Below are 19245 nucleotides of genomic sequence, written 5' to 3' on the forward strand. Positions count from 1 at the left end.
CTTGTTGACGTTGTGCCTTGACCATGGGGTCAAGGTGCACGTCTGAGGCTGTTCAAATGTTTGGACTTTTTACCTTTTTCACAAGCAAAAAAGGCAGGCCTTGACTGGGGCCCTAAAACAGACAGGAGTAAATTCCCTGTCAGAGGATTAAGGGGTCTTACTCCTATTGAGAGGAGTGGTCCCAACTGTATGATCATGCATTGTGGCCCTTCGGGGGCATGATGCATGCGTTTGAATGACCATGTGCTTCAGCCTTGGGGTTGAGGCGCATGTGTATTGTTATTGGGACAGCCTTGTTGACGTTGTACCTTCTTCATCATTCCTTCCCTCCATTCACTCCATTGTGCCCCCTCTACCCTAACCCTGGTCCTGGCCATAATCCCCTCCCATCGCACCCCCCCTTCCCTCCTGCACCCCTTTCCCCCTCCCTCCCCACCCCTTTTCCCCAACCACCCTCCCGCTCCCTTCCACCACCTCCCCGCTCTGTAATATGACAAGTTTTCACCTGTAATTCTTCCTATATTTCATTCCTGATCAGGAAAATATACATTTTTCAGGATTTTCATTTTTTTTCGGTGGCCATCTTGGACAGCTAAAATTCATCCAATTATTATACAAAATGATGAGAGGCGATCCCATGTCACTGGGATGCAGAATCTATAAGGCAAAATCATAGAATGTACATTTGAAAATTTATTTTGGATTCGAATGCTTTATTTGTTTCAATTGATGCATGAGGTGCAAATATGTTCTGCAGGTAAACGTTATTGTTTTTTCCCTGCACTCTTTGCCATGAGATGTTATATTTTCATTTTATTGGTTATTATAAATCAATATTCATATGTTGTGTAGGATATATTATCATAGACACAGAAATCAGGATTGTGGGTTTTTTGCCAGGATTTTTTCTCAGTGAACGCAAGGCTGTGTTAAAACACACCGACCACACCAAAATTGTTCTGTGCAGACAGACAATCATATGGGTTTAAATGTAATATCCTCTTTTGATGGAGGTCATAGGATGAGTGGGAAGCATTCTCGCTCCTTGAAGGGCCCCCAAGAAGCGGATTGTGTTTCCCACTTGTAAAATGGGGAATCAGGCTGTATTGAGCTAAATGGTGATTTATTGAATTTTATTTGGATTAAAATTGGCAGATTTTCCATTCTCTTCCAGGCTCCTTTGTAGGATTGAATAGGGAAATGGATTAAAATGGACAAATAATTTTATCGGTTAAACTTTTTGGCTGAACTTTTGAGTTAGTTTTCAAAATTGAAGTTGGACCAAATTGAAAAAGGGATTATGCTTGTTTGTCTTTTAATTGGTTTAAAATGAATTCTTAAAAAGGGAGCATTGATGTCCTTAAATTGAAATCAGAAGATTGTGATGATTTTTGAGGGAGGTGATTGTGATTTTTTTTCATCTTATTTTTTTCATTTCATTTTTTTCATTTTTAATTTTAATTTTTTTAATTTTTAATTTTTAATTTTTTTTAATTTTTCTTTTTTTCATTTTTTTTCATTTTATGATTTGAATGAAAGTCCTCACTTCCTCACTCCTCAGTCCTTTATCCTCACTTCTCTTTTCTTTTCCCCCCTCTCCCTCAAACCATGGCCCCATAGTGCTAAAGTAATGAGTGCGATGATACGACACAGTTGAAATGGTTAAATGTCACTTTATGAGTGTAATGGTTCGCACAGAAAGTCCAAGGCAGGGGACAGCATTAACACAAAATCTCTCAAAGCCTTGTAGTGGAAATAAGATATAAAACACTAAGTTATGAGTGCGACCAATAATACACAGTTATCTTTAGGATAATGAAATGAGTGTCGTATTTCGCATAGTATTAACACCCCTAATTGTGGCTTGTTCCTATGTCAAGCTCTCATTTAATTTTTTTTCTCTTCTTCTTTATTTTTCAATAAAGCATTGATTTTTGATTTTGATTTTAAAATGATTTCTCTTCTTCTTCTTTATTTTGAAATGCTTATACAGGAAATGTTTGTTCTGTTGAACGGAAGAAATGTTTATTCTATTAATTAAATGTGGTAGGTGGGCAACACCACAAGGCATACCTCTCTTTAAGGTGTGCGGAAACCCTGGAACATTTCAGAAATCATGACGATACTCAAATGGTGTAATTTAATTAAATGTGGTAGGTGGGCAACACCACAAGGCATACCTCTCTTTAAGGTGTGCGGAAACCCTGGAACATTTCAGACATCATGACGATTTTTCATGTCAACTGAAATGGTGTAATATTGTGTAACATGGTCGACCTTGTGTATTTTTGTTCGTTGATTATATTTTACGATTTTTGGTACGACAAAGCGGCAGGCGAAATAGAAGCGATTTTAATTTTTCTTTTTTAAATTTTTTAAAGATTATTCGATATTGTGATGACTTCTTGTCAATAGGTATACTAAGTGGTCAGGAGGTAGCCTTTTGCTATGTACAGTTCTCATTTTATTTTTATTGTTGATTATACCACATGGATGTGGTGATAAAGGAAATGTTTGTTTTTTTTCAAATGGATGATTATGGTATGACTATGATTATGATAACGATTTTAAGATCATGATGTTATGATTGACAGGAATGAGATCATGAGGTATCATGTAAAATTATTGCACGGGCTTAAAGGACAACTTTTGAGCCCTGTAGGATTCATGATGCATGACAAGTAGTAGGGTTAAATGAAGTGTCAAATTTCAGCAGGATCGGATTACAATTGGCAAATAGTGTGAATTAATTGGCATTTGTTGGTAAGAACACTTCAGGAGTTTTACGAAATTTTAATTGTCAAGAAGTTTGGGTACCATTTAAATTGGGACATTTTCTCAGTGACCTGTTTCATACCTGGTTGATTAATCTTGGCTGACTATCTCACAAATCCAGGGTTGGGTTGCCTTCAGTGGTTGCTAAAGTCGAATTTGTGATATAATGGCCAGACAAGATTGAAAAAATATGTCAGATATGATCCAGAGGCAGAACGGTGATTTGTCAATTGACAAAAGGTATAGGTCAAAGGTGACGACCAATGATCATATATCTCCATCAGTGGATGGAACTGTTCTGGCAACATTGGGAAACGGCTTAGGTATAGAGTTATCTGATTGGTTAATGTGATTTATTGATGAATGTTGATGAATTGATTTAATTGAATAAATTGATTGATTGATTGATGAAGATGAAGTCTCAAGAAAGAAGTTTTGAGATATTTGTGAGACATTAATGTGAAAAAAACCTTGGAAAATGAGCAAGGTGGTGAGTCTATATATAGATATATGTGCGGTTACTATTCTGTGTGATTTCCCCTCCAACAGAACGGGATATCTGTGGATTCACCCATTTCATACTGACCCCTTTGACCCATCTGCAACGCCGATCAATGCGATTGGGGTGTGGGCAAGCCACAGGACAGGGAGACTCTCTGGCAATCACTTGAAGTCATCAATTGCAAAGGTGAAGAGATACTTCCTGAGAGACTACAGAGTCGAGCTTATAGGAAATAAGCTAGGAAATTGCGCATTCAACGCTACTCTGTATAAGGTGGAACAAATTTCAGTGATTTTGTACAGTACACATAGTCGATAGGGGGTACAGGTGTAATCTAAAGTGTAGTCTTGGTAGTTATCTGGTACATTGAGTGCATACTGAGTGTTATTCATATACAGGCAGAATGGGGAATGGAGCCTGTAAGAATACACAAGGACAACCAGATATTCCAAACAAAGGTACTTATGCATATTATATGTATGACCGATATGGTGAAGAGGCTATTAGAGAGGTTGAAAATTGGTATTTGTGGACAAAGGGACATGCTAAGGAGTTTCCAAGAGATGGTACATTTGAGCGAAGTCGATTGGAGAGATTAGGACAAGAATTGAAAGCCAGGAAGCAACAGAATTTAACAGTAGACTGGCTTGCATTCCATTATTGGGATGTTGAATCCAGGACATGGGAACAGCAAGAACGGATAACGGACCTAGAACTTAAAATAAAAAGAATACGGGATACAATGGAGGAGATAAATGCACAACTGCCCTCGAAAATAGGAGTAAAAGTGACAGTTGTCCCATCTGATTCCCATTTGTCTCCCCAAAAATAACAGTACAGAGAATTTTTTCGTGTTTCAGGAGATAACCAGAGATCGCAGTGGCAACTCAGGGATCTAGAGATGCAGCCCAGCAATACAAGTGCACAGGTGGACAGACCAGGCAACGACAGAAACCGGTGTTTCAATTGTGGAGAAATGGGGCATTGGTAAAGAAGATGTCCGTATGTCAACAAAACACGATTTCGCAAGGGAAAACCAAAATTAAGGGTACCAGTGTTTACCGGTACCTCAGATAACGATTAGGTCTTCATTGCTGCAGATCCCAAATGACGACTGGCCTCAACAGATTAAATCATTAGACCAACATGAATAACTGTCGATGCTTCTTGTGTCTGAAAAGTTTTCGGAGCAAGAATGATTTTTACTTTTTTACTTGTTAGCAAATTAATAATTAATTTATCAAATGCCAAAACTGAATATTTTTGGAACATGACTTAAAAGATCCAGAAATAGAGTTCATTCTGGAAGCTTCATATTTGTAAATTATAAATGTGGTTTTAGGGAGCATTTTGGGCAAAACAATTTTTTTTATATAAAAGTGTGGAACATTGCTTTGCAAATTTTTGGGAAACCAAGTGACAAGCGTCACATAATCATCAGGTGGGAATTTTGGACTGTTCTTTAGCATGATTGATAGGTCAGTGGACGACTGACATGTAAATGGATGTATTGTTAAATATGGATAAATGATTGTGGGAACCAAAAAGGGTAATTTTAATGTGACGTTAAAGGGGTTTTCTGAAAATAAACTTTTGTCTATTTGTGTACTAGCGTTTTTAAAATTGAAGCATACATTTTACGAAATTGAAATAAAATTGACACCCATCTTGATCTGTTAATAATGGTTCCAACGTAAACAAATATACATAATGCTTGGGTTTGTGTATGTTTGAGTGTCAATGTTTGTGTTTTTGTTTTTATGTGTCAATCTTACAAGATTGTTGAAACTGACAATGTGCTTGTCTGGAAATGGATAGTTTCATGTGGATGGGATCGCATATCCAGAAAATTCGTAAAATAAAATAGAAATATAATTTGATTATGAAAATTATCTCTTTTGTCAAGGGAGATGGAATATAAAGATTTGATGTGCTGGGTTATGAGCAGCCATTAATTAATACTAAAATTGTGCATAATTTTGGGATTCCATTTTTGATAGAATTTATATTAGAATAAAAGCTATTTATGGATATGAGCTTCATAAAAAATGAGGGAGTACAAAATTAGCCAAATTTGGAAGAGGTCTTATACTGACTTCCCAGAGTACTCTGCTCATGGATTTTGACATATATAAACTGGACTTTTATCAGCATATAAATTGTGCTGTATGTATGGATATGTCTTAGGCATAGATGATATGGGCAGAAAGTAAAGAAAATTTTGATGAATTGAACTATTGTAAGTTTTAAAACGGAATTCATTGTGCATCTTAAAACCAAGGGGCAGACATGAACACGCTGTTACGTTATTTACGCTCAGAACGCGATGTTACGTGTACCTGCAACATATTTGTTAATCTGGCACACCTATATTGGCATACAGGTGTTAGTAGTATTCACTAGTTGCATAGAAATGGATGAGCAACAGTTAAAGGGGCGTAAAACCACTTATTTGGATATTTTCTACAAAAGTAGGGGTTTCAATAAGTGGTAGCTGTACACATGGGATTCATCAAATTAAGTTATGGAGTTTAAACAAGGTTACTGGTAAACAGAAGGGGAAGGGATAGTAAATAAATTCTTCAATGCTGGGTAAATTAAGTGAGATATTACAAAGACTTATAAGAGCTATTGTTTTTCCTTATATCAGTAGGGGAGAAAATTAGATCTGTTTATAACATGAATTTGTTGACCCTTTGAAGTTAATTCTTTGAATTGGTTGTTTCACTAGTCTTTTGAGTTCACATTGGAAATAGTTTGGTAGAGCTTTGGTCAAAACCTTTGGTTGCAGTGTTTTGGAATAAATTAACAGACCATAGGATGTTGATAAGAATAGAAACAAATATGGACACTGGGAGATAGGGTGAGCAGCAGGGTAAGGCAAATAATCGGATTTATGTTACATATTAAGAGGATCTTTCTTTATTTACCTTTTAGGAAGCTTGTTAGTTTGGTATATAATGTTGAATGTCATTGATATATAATTATGTTATAGGTATGAACATATACAAGGGGTAGCTCACATGTTTTACAGATGGATACAGGTGGGACAAAGGGAAAGACCTTATCAAGACAAGCCGACAAATCAGGGGAAAACAGAGACTTCTACTTCGGATACTCCTTGAAAATGGTGATATTCATCCTAGGAATGAGTTCTCTAGTAGTGGGGACTCTGTGTTGCATGCATTACTTCGGGGTAATGAGAGAACAAAACGCAACATTGGTGGCCGACATACAGATATATGATTATGCGGTACGACATAAACAAAGGAGAAGTTTGATGGAAGATAGGGACACACCTTTAGAACCCGATGGATTACACGGGATTAATACTTTTTTACATTTAGCCCACACAAGGGCTGATATAGCAAATGAAAGTAATTGTTGGATATGCACACAAATGCCACATTCTAGTGAGAATGGAGTACCATTGGAGGCAGTTCCTTTTGGTTGGGATGAATTATGTAGTCGCTTCCCAAAGAGGTTGGTAGCAACAATACCTTATTTACCAATGGTGATGATGCTAGGGAATGTTGGTTGGGAAAAAGGGGGATATCAATGTGAGGAATTTGCAGACAGTTATAGGCCTAAATATGACAATGAAGTTATGCCCCCTTCCGTAACTATTCAACAACAAATGAAAGGGCTCCTATGTTTCATCCGACATCGAACCACAGAGAATAATAAGTTAATGGGACACTCCACCTGCCACCATTATAGTTACGAGTTGGGCTATATGAGATTGCTTGTCCCAGTAAGGGACACTAGCTTATAGATGATATCTTTGTATTGGGAAGGAACTTGGACAACAGATACTACATGGACCTATAATAATACATATTTTATATGTGGACACAAGGCGTATGCGTATCTCCCACTGACATGGTCAGGATCATGCTTTCTTGGTTTTGTACTTCCACACATGCGCTTGTTAACAAAGTCACCAATGCGCAACCTGCATTCTAGGCAGAAAAGAACTGTTAGTATGGGAGAATGGGTTGGAATGGTAGTATTTCCATTTTATGGAACCTGGAAGGCAGGCCATGAGCTACGGCAAATGGCATTGGCTATAGAAATATTGGCAAATAAAACAGCTAGTGGATTGACAAACCTTACAAGTGAGCTGGCAGCAACAAGAACCATGGCATTACAAAATCGTATGGCATTAGATATGCTGTTAGCGGAAAAAGGAGGTACATGCGCAGTGTTTGGTACAGATTGTTGTACATATATACCTGATAATTCGGGAGACGTTTATAACATAGCCGACACAATAAGACAAGAGGGAGCAAGATATCACGATTATGTGAAAGGGGGTGCCTTTGCATGGTTGGAAAACACATTCGGAGGAGTGGCAGCTAAGATACTCAAATACTTGTTTGTTGGATTAGTAGTTATATTGGCAATAGTTTTAGTGGTGGCTTGCTTGAAAACCTTAGTGACGGTGGGTTTGAATAAGATAACAAATAACACTATGATAATGCATGAAGCACCACGTGAAGAAATAAATGAAGCAACAAATGAGGAAATACATGTGGAACCACAAGAGGGAGACTTTTATGGCAACATGAATGTTGAGATTAAAAGATTGAATCAAGTAATGTTGCAAATGAATACAGTAGAGTTAAGATAAGGGCATAACAAACCATTGCGAATTGTGTCCGTTTTACAAGTTAGTAAACTCATATCACCATAAGTTACACTATTAAAAGAAAAAAGTGAGGAGGACTATGATAATAATACATTATGCATAGTTTGCTTGTTTGCAAGATTTGTTGGGAATTAGATATTCCTGTTTGTGATTTTAATTATATACACTCATTATTAATGCATTTATTTTCTTGCAGTAGTGTTAAAATAACTGCATGAGTTTAATTTTTGAATTATATGAACCTGAAAGCAATTGTGGATGTTATTCTTAGTTTAGTAGTGAAAATATACCTGATTTGAATATTATTCGTGTGAAGCTGTTATAAGATATACATGATTCGTTAAAATATAGTGATTTCATGTTACAATGTACCCCATCTGATTCAATCTGTGTGGCGAGCAGATATAAATGTGGCAGAGTAAAGGAAAGACCAGATCACATCTCAAATGGAGTGCTAACGGAATTGGGAAGAAGTTCGAGAAAGAAAATTTGTGGCTAAAAATGAAGTTAATCTTGGCATACACCCTCCTTCTCAAAGAATGATGAAGACATTCTCCTTTGTAACTTGGAGATGGATGCTTACCTTCACCAAGGGAAATTTATGTGACCATTGGCCTGGATCACACTGCAACATATGAAAGAAGGGCGATCACCTACTTTTGTTCGAATGCCTCGAACATTCATCACGTCAGCAATTGCAGGACAATGACATTTTACCTGCAACTTCCACGTGATGCGGTGACATGTGTTATTACTTCACCAACTTCCGGGGAGCCAGCATGGAGCTGCAAGCGAACGGCTGTGCTTTTTCCTTTATAACAGCTGTGCACGATTCTGCTGGTTGCTCCTGGTATGGACCATGGACAACTTGAGTACCATGGTCCCAACATCATCATTGCGGATGCATCCGGCATCCCTGTTCCACATCTTGCTGGCCAATCAACATCACATCAACACTTGCTCCATACTCATGATGAGTGAGGAGGCAAGTCGACGACAATTGGATGAAGGCCTTGTTCAAATCTATGATGGCTCACAGCAAGAGTGGCAAGAATGTTACATGCAAAGCAGGGTCAGTTTGTGACTCTGCCCAGCTATCACAACAGCAGAAAATCCTACGCAAAATAGTGTAGGTGCCATGAATACATCAGAAGAAAATGTTTCATACTTGAATTTCAAATGCGAGTGATCAGCCCCTTCTTTTCAATAAAAAGTCAACATTTGTGTCAAAGCAAACGTATTGCCAAATGTTGCAGATGTTTTATTATTTTAATGGTGAACTGAAATTATTGTGGTTTGGTAAAGGTGAAGTGTTGTATGCTTTATGCAAATGAAGTGAATTGCATTATTAATATGGAAAGAGAAATGTTTTGTGATCATATTCTTCCAGAATGACGGTGTATGCCTTATGAATGGGAAAATTGGATTACCAAATTTATGGGTCGAATATTAAATAGGTTGATGTTTAGATTAATGATTAATATAAACAAAAAGAAAAAAAATGAGGAATTGTGGTGGCATATAATTATTTATATTCTCCTCTTGTTAAAATGTGTTTTCTCTGTGAAATGAATCTCGGAGTCAGGAACATTCCTGTTTAACGATAAGAGGTACTTTACCATTCGGGATGATAACGACTGTCAAGGAAAGGGCTTTCAGGAGGGAAACCAGAGGTCTTACTGACGGGCCAAAGGCCCGGTGCCAGGCCTGGAATTCCATGCCCGAATAAGGTGATTTGTGCAACAAAGTGGGAGGGGGGGGGGGGGAGGGAGGGAACTTTTATTAGATAAAAGGAACTTTGAGGAAAAAGCTGCGCTGGCCAAGGACGGAGAAGATCTGCACACAGAAGAGGCTCTGGAGTGCCACGACCGGCAGGAAAATATGTTTTGTTAAAGTTCAGTTCGTTTCTTAATATAGTAATATCTTGAATTAGTACGTTATGCCCTACCCTCTAAAGTTCTAATAAAACCTTGCGTAAGTAACCAAGTTTGGAGTTTCCTTGTTGGAGTTCTAGTCGTAGGGATTAGGAATTCTACAAGAGCAATATGGATAAGGAGGAAGGACAGCCTTGCCGATGGCTGAGTAAAATATTGTTATATCTGTGGGGTAGAGTGATGTATAGAGTCATGCAGATCTGTATAGGTAGTGTGCTCCGATTATCGTGAGAGGGAACCCCACATGTAATAAGTTTGTTTAGGCAGTTTGTTTGTGTAAGTGTATCTCTGTGGTCATACAAGGATGACACTTGTGCTAATTATCGTAGGGATTATGTTAATTCCCCGGCTTGTAAAACCTTGTGATCCTCCCATTGTCTCTTATGGCACTGCACATAGATACTAGTTAGAATCCCACATTTGAATGCCCATTCATTAAACCATATAAATAATAAAACTAACCGGAAACCCAGATCATACACTACCACTAATTACCCCCGACTGGTTGAGCACACATCGCTCGGGCAGGCCGAGAGACACACCGCGGGGAGCCGTGATTGGTCAGGCTGGAGCAAGAAGCGACTCGCTATTGGGCGGGAGTTGACCAATGGGAAGGACGGAGTCAGGAAGGACTCGTGATTGGCCAGGGGCAGGGCAAGAAGCTTCCTGCGGATTGGTGGAAGGAAGGCTGAGAAGGAAGCAGAGGACCGATTGGCAAAGACCACGGAAGACGTCAGAGGCGAGCAAGAAGCGGCGCGCTGATTGGAGGAGAAGCACCGGTGACGTCATGAGCTGACGTTAAAAGCACTCGAGGACGGACATTTTCACTTCTCCTTGTGCTGGACTCTCTTCTTCTTGCCCTCTGCCTTGCTCGCTGACCCTGGACCATTGCTTATTTCCCTTCCTTGCCTCTCGCTCACCCCTGGCCCTCGACACCCTTGCTGACACCGGCATCGTCTCCTCGTTCCCCTGTTCGACTGATGCGAGGAGAGAGCTGCAGTTTACAGGCAGAAATGACATGTAGACGAAAGCTTGGGCCTGCGCGCTCGAAGCCTGTTTTGCCACCACCGACTGGGCGGTTCCCGCCAACACCAGAGCCGCGTCCAGACTGCGCGCTCGAGTTTGATGAACTCTGGCGAGACCTCAAACTGGTTGAGCTAAGTGCAAGACTTACACAATTATTTTCCAACATTCTTTTATCCCTCCGTCTGTGTTTAAGTCTGGTGTGAAGGATCCTGTAGAAATTTGATTTACCATCGCGTTTCGTGTTACCGGCATTCCATTTAATAAACCTGTTTATTTTTGTACATTTTAAATCCGTGTTTTGTTCGAGTATATTTTCCACAGGTTTGAAGACTGCTCAGCTTCACGACAGGTAAGCTTCGGCATCCTCTTCTTCTTTCTTCCCCCCGCGTGTAGATATAAAATCTGCTATTGAACTGAATGCCTTTGGAGTTAAATCTGGCTTTGGCTATCCGTGATTTCCCTGGTATTAACCAAGGGGGAGTCACGCAACAATATATACACTTAGTTATATGAATCACAAATGTGTTAAAATTGTCAGATTTCACTCCAGATTTAATACTTGCACAGTGCACTGGACCCAATCCTCAAATCCAAATCCAGATTTTGATTATTTGCTTTAATTATTTCATGAGATTAGATCGTGTTTCCAAGGTAAGTCACGTTTGAATAGACCGAAACAAAATGGCGGTTTAATTACCCAGCAAAACAAAATGCCAGTGTGCTGACTAAGATGGCGGACCACCATTTTGGCCAGGTTTTTTGGGGTTTTTGGTTATGAGCATATTTTGGTTATTTTTATGCCTCCGTCGATGAAGTCACCGGAGGCATTATGTTTTCAGGTGTCCGTCCGGCTGTCTGTCCGTCCGTCTGTGATAGGTTTTCGTTACCATGATAACTTGAAAATGACTGAAGGGATCTTAGTCAAACTTGGTGCAGGTATGTATAATGAGGTAAAGATGAACTGATTAGATTTTGGGGTCATGAGGTCAAAGGCCAAAGGTCAAACGTCATGTTAGGTTAAAAAAAATCCTTTTACCACAATACCTTGTGAACCAGAGATGGGATTCTGACCAAATTTGGTTTAGCTATGTAGAATGAAGTAAAGATTCACTTGTTGGATTTTGGGGTCAAGAGGTCAAAGGTCAAAGTCTGTAATATGTATATAACTTGGGAACGGCTGAAGTAATCTAATTCAAACTTGGTACAGGTATGTATAATGATGTAAAGATTAACTGATTAGATTTTGTGCGCAAAAGTCAAAGGGCAAAGGTTCAAGTCCGTAATAGGTCTGTAACTTGAGAATAGCTGAAGTGATATAATGAAAAGTTGGTACAGGTATGTATAATGATGTAAAGATTAACTGATTAGATTTTGAGGTCCCGAGGTCAAAGGCCAAAGGTCATAGGTCATGTCAGGTGAACATGTGATAACTTGTGAACTGCTGAAGGGATTTAAATTAAAACTTGGTACAGGTATGTATAATGATGTAAACATGAACTGATTACATTTTGGGGTCAAGAGGTCAAAGGTCAGAGGTTATGTGAGGTAAAAATGTGATAACTTGAGAACAGCTGAATGGATTTAAAGCAAACTTGGTACAAGTTTTATAATGATGTAATAATGTGGGCGGAGGCATATCGGTCGACATCGTGACGTCAAAGAGTGTCTTTCTAGTTTTTTGGGGGGGGTTTAATACCCAAACACCCAGTTTTCATTCATGCGCTCCCTTCAAGTTCCCTTAGGATGCATGCAAAGTTTGGGGGCGCCAGGTTCCCTGGTTTTGCAGTTACGGAGGAGACTGAGACATGTGCATGCACACACACACACAGACACACACACACACACACACACACACTGCCTTTTATTATTATGGATGTGTGTGTGTTCCCTTGCCTGGAGCTTCGCGATGCAGGAGGAGTCCAATAGGACCATCAAAGCCTGCATTCGTATTGCTCTATCCTTTTAAATATGAGCGTAAAACAAGGAAGCAGCATGTACCATATTTCAGTCATATACACTGGCATGATGGTCTAGAGGTACGCTGTACGCACACTTACCTATAAGCCATCTAGCCTGGGTTTGAATGTCAGACCAGCCATAAACGGTCATCCCGGTGTTTCACAGGCAGGGTCATTCATCAATGTGTGTGGCAGCACAACAACTTGATTTTGCCATCACCCAATTTCAAACGGCACTCAAGCGCTGTCTCCACCAATGGCGGCTCTCTGCATGGTGTTGGCGTTACAGGTGACACATGCTGGTGATAATTTACCTGGCAATGACCTTGAAGAAATATTAATCGGTGTCTCAACAAACAGTGAAGGATGTATATACCTATACAGTACATACGTATCTATGTATATTGTGACGGTTTTGCGTGACCCCCGTTCCCTTACCAAGGGGAGATTAAGCCCCTTGTTCTTCTTGGGTCGTCGCAACCACGAGACTCGAGTCGCCACTTCCAGTCGGACGTGGGACAGGGTTTCGGGACGATGTTCGCACGTACCTAAGCACCCACGCTGCCGCGGAGGCGGGGATCAGGTCTCGCACGAACCACGCGTAATTTGAGTGCACCCGAGTGGATGGCGCACCACGTGGTCCGTGCTATTACCTTGGTATTGGAACCCGATTAGAGCGATATTATTCGTACCACGCTCAGTCAATGAGGGAAAGCACAAGACGGTCAAATCAAAGAAATAACAGGTTTAATAATTATTATTTACAATGATCGGTAGCAGAAGCAGAGACACAGAGCAGTCTTATACTTATTAGCTTATTGATTTATAGCTTAGCTTATTACCCAGAAAATGGGCCCACTCACACATTCAGGGGGATGAAGGAGGAAAAGTTCATGCGCTGGACGCGCCGGCTTTGTCGTTCAGGAACAGCTCACCCGGCGTGGCCCTCTGCCGGTCACAGCACGTCCCTCGACGAAGGCAGGCAGGCAGGCGGGAGGGATCCTCGCGGCGCGTATCTCGAACAAAGGCAGGTAGGCGGGAAAATATACGCGCGTCTCTCGCCCGGCACGGCGGTCCTTCACAGCGTGATTAATCAACGGCGCGCTTTCACTCTCGTAACTCAACGGAGGATCTGACTCAAGCTCAACCACGAACTCAACTTGTAACTCAATTCAACAGAGGACCCCAGCTCATAACTTGATTCAACACCACGCACTCTCAGAACTCCAACTTGGTTCAGCGCACCTCTCCTCGGAACTTGTACAGCGCTTCGAACCGATAACTCAAGCTCTTAACTCAGCGCATGTCCTCCTCATAACTCTCAAGCGCCTCTCCCCATAACTTGATTCAGCTCATCTCCCCTCATAACTTTAGTGGGGGCTTCGGGCACAGGGCTATATGGTTCCGCCCTGGCCCGCATCGAATGTTCCAAACCATGCCTTTTGCCACAGTGCTAAGCAACTCCCCTCGAGCCCTGATTGGCGGCTCATGCTTACCGGTCACTCCCACTTCTCCTGCCCCGCCTTCCTTTAGCCTGGATCGACTTGTCAGGCCAGCCTCGTGGTATTTTGTGCCAAAACTCAAAGCATCGAGGCGGCATAAAGCATTGGAAGGAAACCTAACTCTCATTATTCTACTCAACGCAAAACTAACACAGGAAAAGGACTACTCTTACATATACTATGAAATAACTGAACTATCGCGAGGCTACGTGTTGTAGTGTGACTAAACTATGAGGGGAAATTAACCTTTATTTGTAAAAACACAAAACTGCAACAATATGTACATGGTATTGTACCAAATACCATGCGAACTAATGCCATATTTGGGTCGCATCTTCGCAAAAGCGTTTCAACCGGTTCACAAAACGGTTTTTGTTTGGGTCACTGCATGGAAAAGAGTTTAATTTACCATTCATGGCTGATTAAAGTTTGGAGTTTTTATTGTTATGCAAAAGTCGCAAACATCCTTTGGTTAGTGTAGAGACGTCATCCACAATCCGAAGTGTCGCTCTTGTTATGACTAGCCAACCAACCCCAATTGCAGTGGTTTTGTTTCTTCGAATCAACATCTATTGAAAGCCAAGATGGAAGCCTGATGAACAGTTTAGGGATATCTTCATATGAATACACAGTATTCAAACCACCACCACCGATAACAACAACAACAACAACAACAACAACAACGAGGTGCTTTACATTTGAACAATGGCTCCAAAACAACCGAATATCTGGACATGAGATCATTCAACATTAAAAAACAATATGGCGTTAAAATAATAAAGCAGTAAATTCGAGAACACATTGCAAGTGGTCTTGGCACATTCCACATAATGTCTTAGATTTGGCCTTTTGGAATGAAGGTTCTTAAAGCATTTAGTGCATGATTCATGGCGAATTGACACAAGACGTAGACGAGACGCATTGCACATAATATAAATATAATTTGTACAAATTCATCAAGTATTGCTGATGTTACCATGAAACGATCAACGCCTTGCTTTACTTACAGCCTTTTACCATGTTACCATGAAAGGTGTTATGACCTGGCCCTTTGCATGAAGGGCTCGGAGTAATGCCTATTGCTCCCGAGATCCTAATCGATATGCTCGGGAGACTAATACGTTCCCCGTGGGTGGGTCACGCCGTATGAGCAGTCAGAAGTGACTGAGCAAAGTTACCATCCAAATGCTGACGCAATTTTACACCCCCCACTCTTCAACACACAGTTTGCCAATCCAGAAATGCAATGCAAATTCAAAACAGAGGAATAAATGCAAATCCTTTACTCAAAATCAAGAAAAAACACAGGGTATAACACCAAGGAAAAGATAAATCATGAGGAAAAGAAATCCCGCTGATATGCAGCGGCAAAGATCAAGTAATTAAAGAACAGACAGGCGCCAAGACAAAAAAGACAGGACAATTAAATGACCCACCCGGTATCCCTAGCTAATCCCAAAGGGGAGAGAGAGGGTAGCAAAATAAGAAAGACATATTCGCCAGGATATAAAGGAAATTAATAGGTAAAACAAAACCGGGAGGGAGGAGGGGAATTCAAGCCTGTTTCAGGTGGTGTCCTGGCTTCCTCGCCCCAACCACGTGTCCCAAGGGTGGCGCCTCCCCTCCACTCTTCTCTTTCTCAGTGGTTGTCCTCAAACTCCACGAACGACTTGCCCAGAGCAGTTTCTGCAAAACCATGAAGCCGCACGTTGCCTCCGGTCGGCTCAGACGGTACTTGACGAGGAGCAAACCCTTCGGCTCCCTCTCCCTCTTTTCCTCATGATCCCACGTGCACCAAGAAAACCCTCCTCCACCCCAATCTCTCCTGCACCGACTGTCCCTCCAACAGTCCTCAGGGAGTTTAATCAAATCCTCAAAAAGCTCACTGAGGCCAAGTTTCTCATCAAACTTGGACCGCATGAGCTGCATTCGTTTTCGCCTTTTTACACCAACACGACGCACTCTCCTTTCTCCTCTTCGTCTCTTCTTTCTTTTTCTTCCCAGAGGTTCTTTCTCTATTCAATTATGTAGAGCTCCGGTGGGAGGGAGAATGTCGATAAGGAAGATGTTTGTTTGTTTTTTCACAAAAGAATAAAAATAAAGTCGAAAGGGAAGGAAGAATCATCCCTTCCCATGCCCCCCCCCCCCCCCCAAGCCCTCGCCCTCTCTCAGATCTCTCGATGTCTCCATGTCTCTCGGTCCCTGCTCTCAAATGTTGTGTTTGTGTCCTTCCCCTTCTCTCCTCATCTTGTCTACCGCTCCCGATGTTATATGTTTTATGTGTCGGTTTGTCTTTCTGTGTGATTAATGTTCGCTCTTTCACGAGCCTCGATCTTGTATACAAAAAAAGAAAAAAAAGAAGAAGAAAAAAGAGCAAATCTGGTTTCACAGCCGGCCCGGAATTTCACATAAGATACACCCCAAACGATCACAGCTTCTCGTCATTGCAACCCAGCCCCATGAGTGTACCATCATTAAACAATCCACCCCACGAGTGTAACAAAGAATCAACGCCTTGGTTTACTTATGTTACCATGAAACAATCAACGCCTTGGTTTTTCTTACAGCCTTTTACCATGTTACCATGAAACAATCAATGCCTTTGTTTACTTACAGCCTTTTACCATATTACCATGACACAATCAATGCCTTGATTTACGTACAGCCTTTTACCATGTTACCATGAAACAATCAATGCCTTGATTTACTTACAGCCTTTTACCATGTTACCATGAAATGACCAACGCCTTGGTTTACTGATGTTGCCATGAAACGATCAACGCCTTGCTTTACTTACAGCCTTTTACCATGTTACCATTAAACATTCAATGCCTTGGTTTACTGATGATACCATGAATCAATCAACGCCTTGCTTTACTCACAGCCTTTTACAATGTTACCATTAAACAATCAATGCCTTGGTTTACTTACAGCCTTTTACCATGTTACCATGAAACAATCAACGCCTTGATTTACTTACATCCTTTTACCATGTTACCATGAATCAATCAACGCCTTGCTTTACTTACAGCCTTTTACCATGTTACCATGAAACGATCAATGCCTTGGTTTACTTACAGCCTTTTACCATGTTACCATGAATGATCAATGCCTTGCTTTACTTACAGCCTTTTACCATGTTACCATGAAACGATCAATGCCTTGGTTTACTTACAGCCGTTTACCATGTTACCATGAAAAGACCAATGCCTTGGTTTACTGATGTTACCATTAAACAATCAACGCCTTGGTTTACTTACAACTTTTTCCCATGTTACCATGAAACGATCATCGCCTTGGTTTACTGATGTTACCATGAAATAATCAATGCCTTGGTTTACTTACAGCCTTTTACCATGTTACCATGAAACGATCAATGCCTTGCTTTACTTACAGCCTTTTACCATGTTACCATGAAACGATCAAGGCCTTGGTTTACTTACAGCCTTTCACCATGTTACCATGAAACGATCAATGCCTTGGTTTACTTACAGCCTTTTACCATGTTACCATGAAATGATCAATGCCTTGCTTTACTTACAGCCTTTTACCATGTTACCATGAAACGATCAATGCCTTGGTTTCTTACAGCCTTTTACCATGTTACCATGAAATGATCAATACCTTGGTTTACTGATGTTACCATGAAACGATCAACGCCTTGGTTTACTTACAGCCGTTTACCATGTATCCCTTGCATCGTGAGTAGATCTTCACCCAAACAACATGCGTCTCCCCATTGCTTGCACCTCTCTCTCTCTCTCTCTCTCTCTCTCTTAGCAAGTTGCTTTCACATACACGACTCCACCCTTTTCACGGCCTTTCTGCTCTGTCCACTGGGCAGCTTTTTTGGCAACCCTGTCCCTTTTCTCTTCTCTGGTGTTCTCTGCATTTCCCTCGGGTAGCAACAGACTCCGCAGGCCAGCTGGCGTGTGCTGCTCTTTCCAGCATCCAGGCACAAAAGCACTGCTCGACAAACTCAAGCCAACAGATTATGACGTGTTAGCAGGTCAGGCGAGTGAGGAACCAAAATACATCTGAGAATCGAAGTGTTCCGTGTAGGTAGACGGAGCTTTGACAACTGCACCTGTAATGGTTCATCGATTTATTGGCTATGCCAATGTGATGAACAATTTTCCCCCTGTTGCTTCAACACATCCATCCCCATCACATTGTGACGACAATAACATGAAGCAAATTTTATGATCTGTGGGGAAAGAAAAACAAACACAAAAGGCAGTTGGCCTGGCAACAGGGAGTCCTAAAGATAGATTTGAAAATCAGATTTTCTTTCATGTGTTATGGACAACAGATAAGATTAAAACCTCAAGGAAACCAAAAGGAGAGTGGGAAGAACAATGGCAGACTGGGAAAGAAAGAAAAAACGAAGAAAACTCTCCATTGGTCTATCATTGCTCAAGGTTACAAACTTTGCTTGTATATTTACTTCCTTCAACTAAGCTCGTGTTATTGTGGGAAAATGATCAGGAACTCGAGCTTTTCTGAAAGACCAAAGAGCTGCAGCAGCGCTGCTTTGGATTTTGCAAAGTCAGAAGTGAAACCTGTCTGATACCACTCGCCACTTGGTGTGTCTCGCTCGTGCCCACGTGTCCATGATAGGACAACACCATTCGGTTGTCTTCTGTAAGGTCCGGTCATTTATTTATTATGGAAGGTGTTTCTCCCATATTAGATGATTTGTTACTCTCGCCAGAGGAGATGCTGTTGCAATGGAGTCCGTTTATTTATTACTTGCGAAAAACTATATTTTTCAACTATATTGTTTGTTCTTGTGTGTTATTCTGTCTGTCTGTTTGTCTGTCTGTTTGTCTGTATGTCAGTCGCCTACAGGTCACAATTTTCAACCAATCTTCACGAAACTTCACCTAGTTGTAGA

At 40.8% G+C, this 19245-nt stretch overlaps 1 protein-coding gene across 5 annotated transcripts in view; it reads right to left on the reverse strand.

The window, feature by feature from the left end:
- LOC137437117 (uncharacterized) overlaps positions 1-18464 on the reverse strand; it is a 79391-nt gene extending 60927 nt beyond the window's left edge. For 3 of the 5 annotated variants that reach the window (XM_078786843.1, XM_078786844.1, XM_068131513.2), the window contains exon 1: positions 18023-18464. In XM_078786843.1, coding sequence (XP_078642969.1) covers positions 18023-18048 — 26 coding nt within the window. In that variant the 5' untranslated portion in view covers positions 18049-18464. The remainder of the gene's footprint in view (positions 1-18022) is intronic. The other 2 variants (XM_078786847.1, XM_078786845.1) reach the window with 1 other exon arrangement.
- Positions 18465-19245: the final 781 nt, after the last annotated feature.

The sequence above is a fragment of the Myxine glutinosa genome, chromosome 11, assembly GCF_964187855.1.
Source record: "Myxine glutinosa chromosome 11, kmMyxGlut1.1, whole genome shotgun sequence".
In the NCBI taxonomy this organism is placed as follows: Eukaryota; Metazoa; Chordata; class Myxini; order Myxiniformes; family Myxinidae; genus Myxine; species Myxine glutinosa.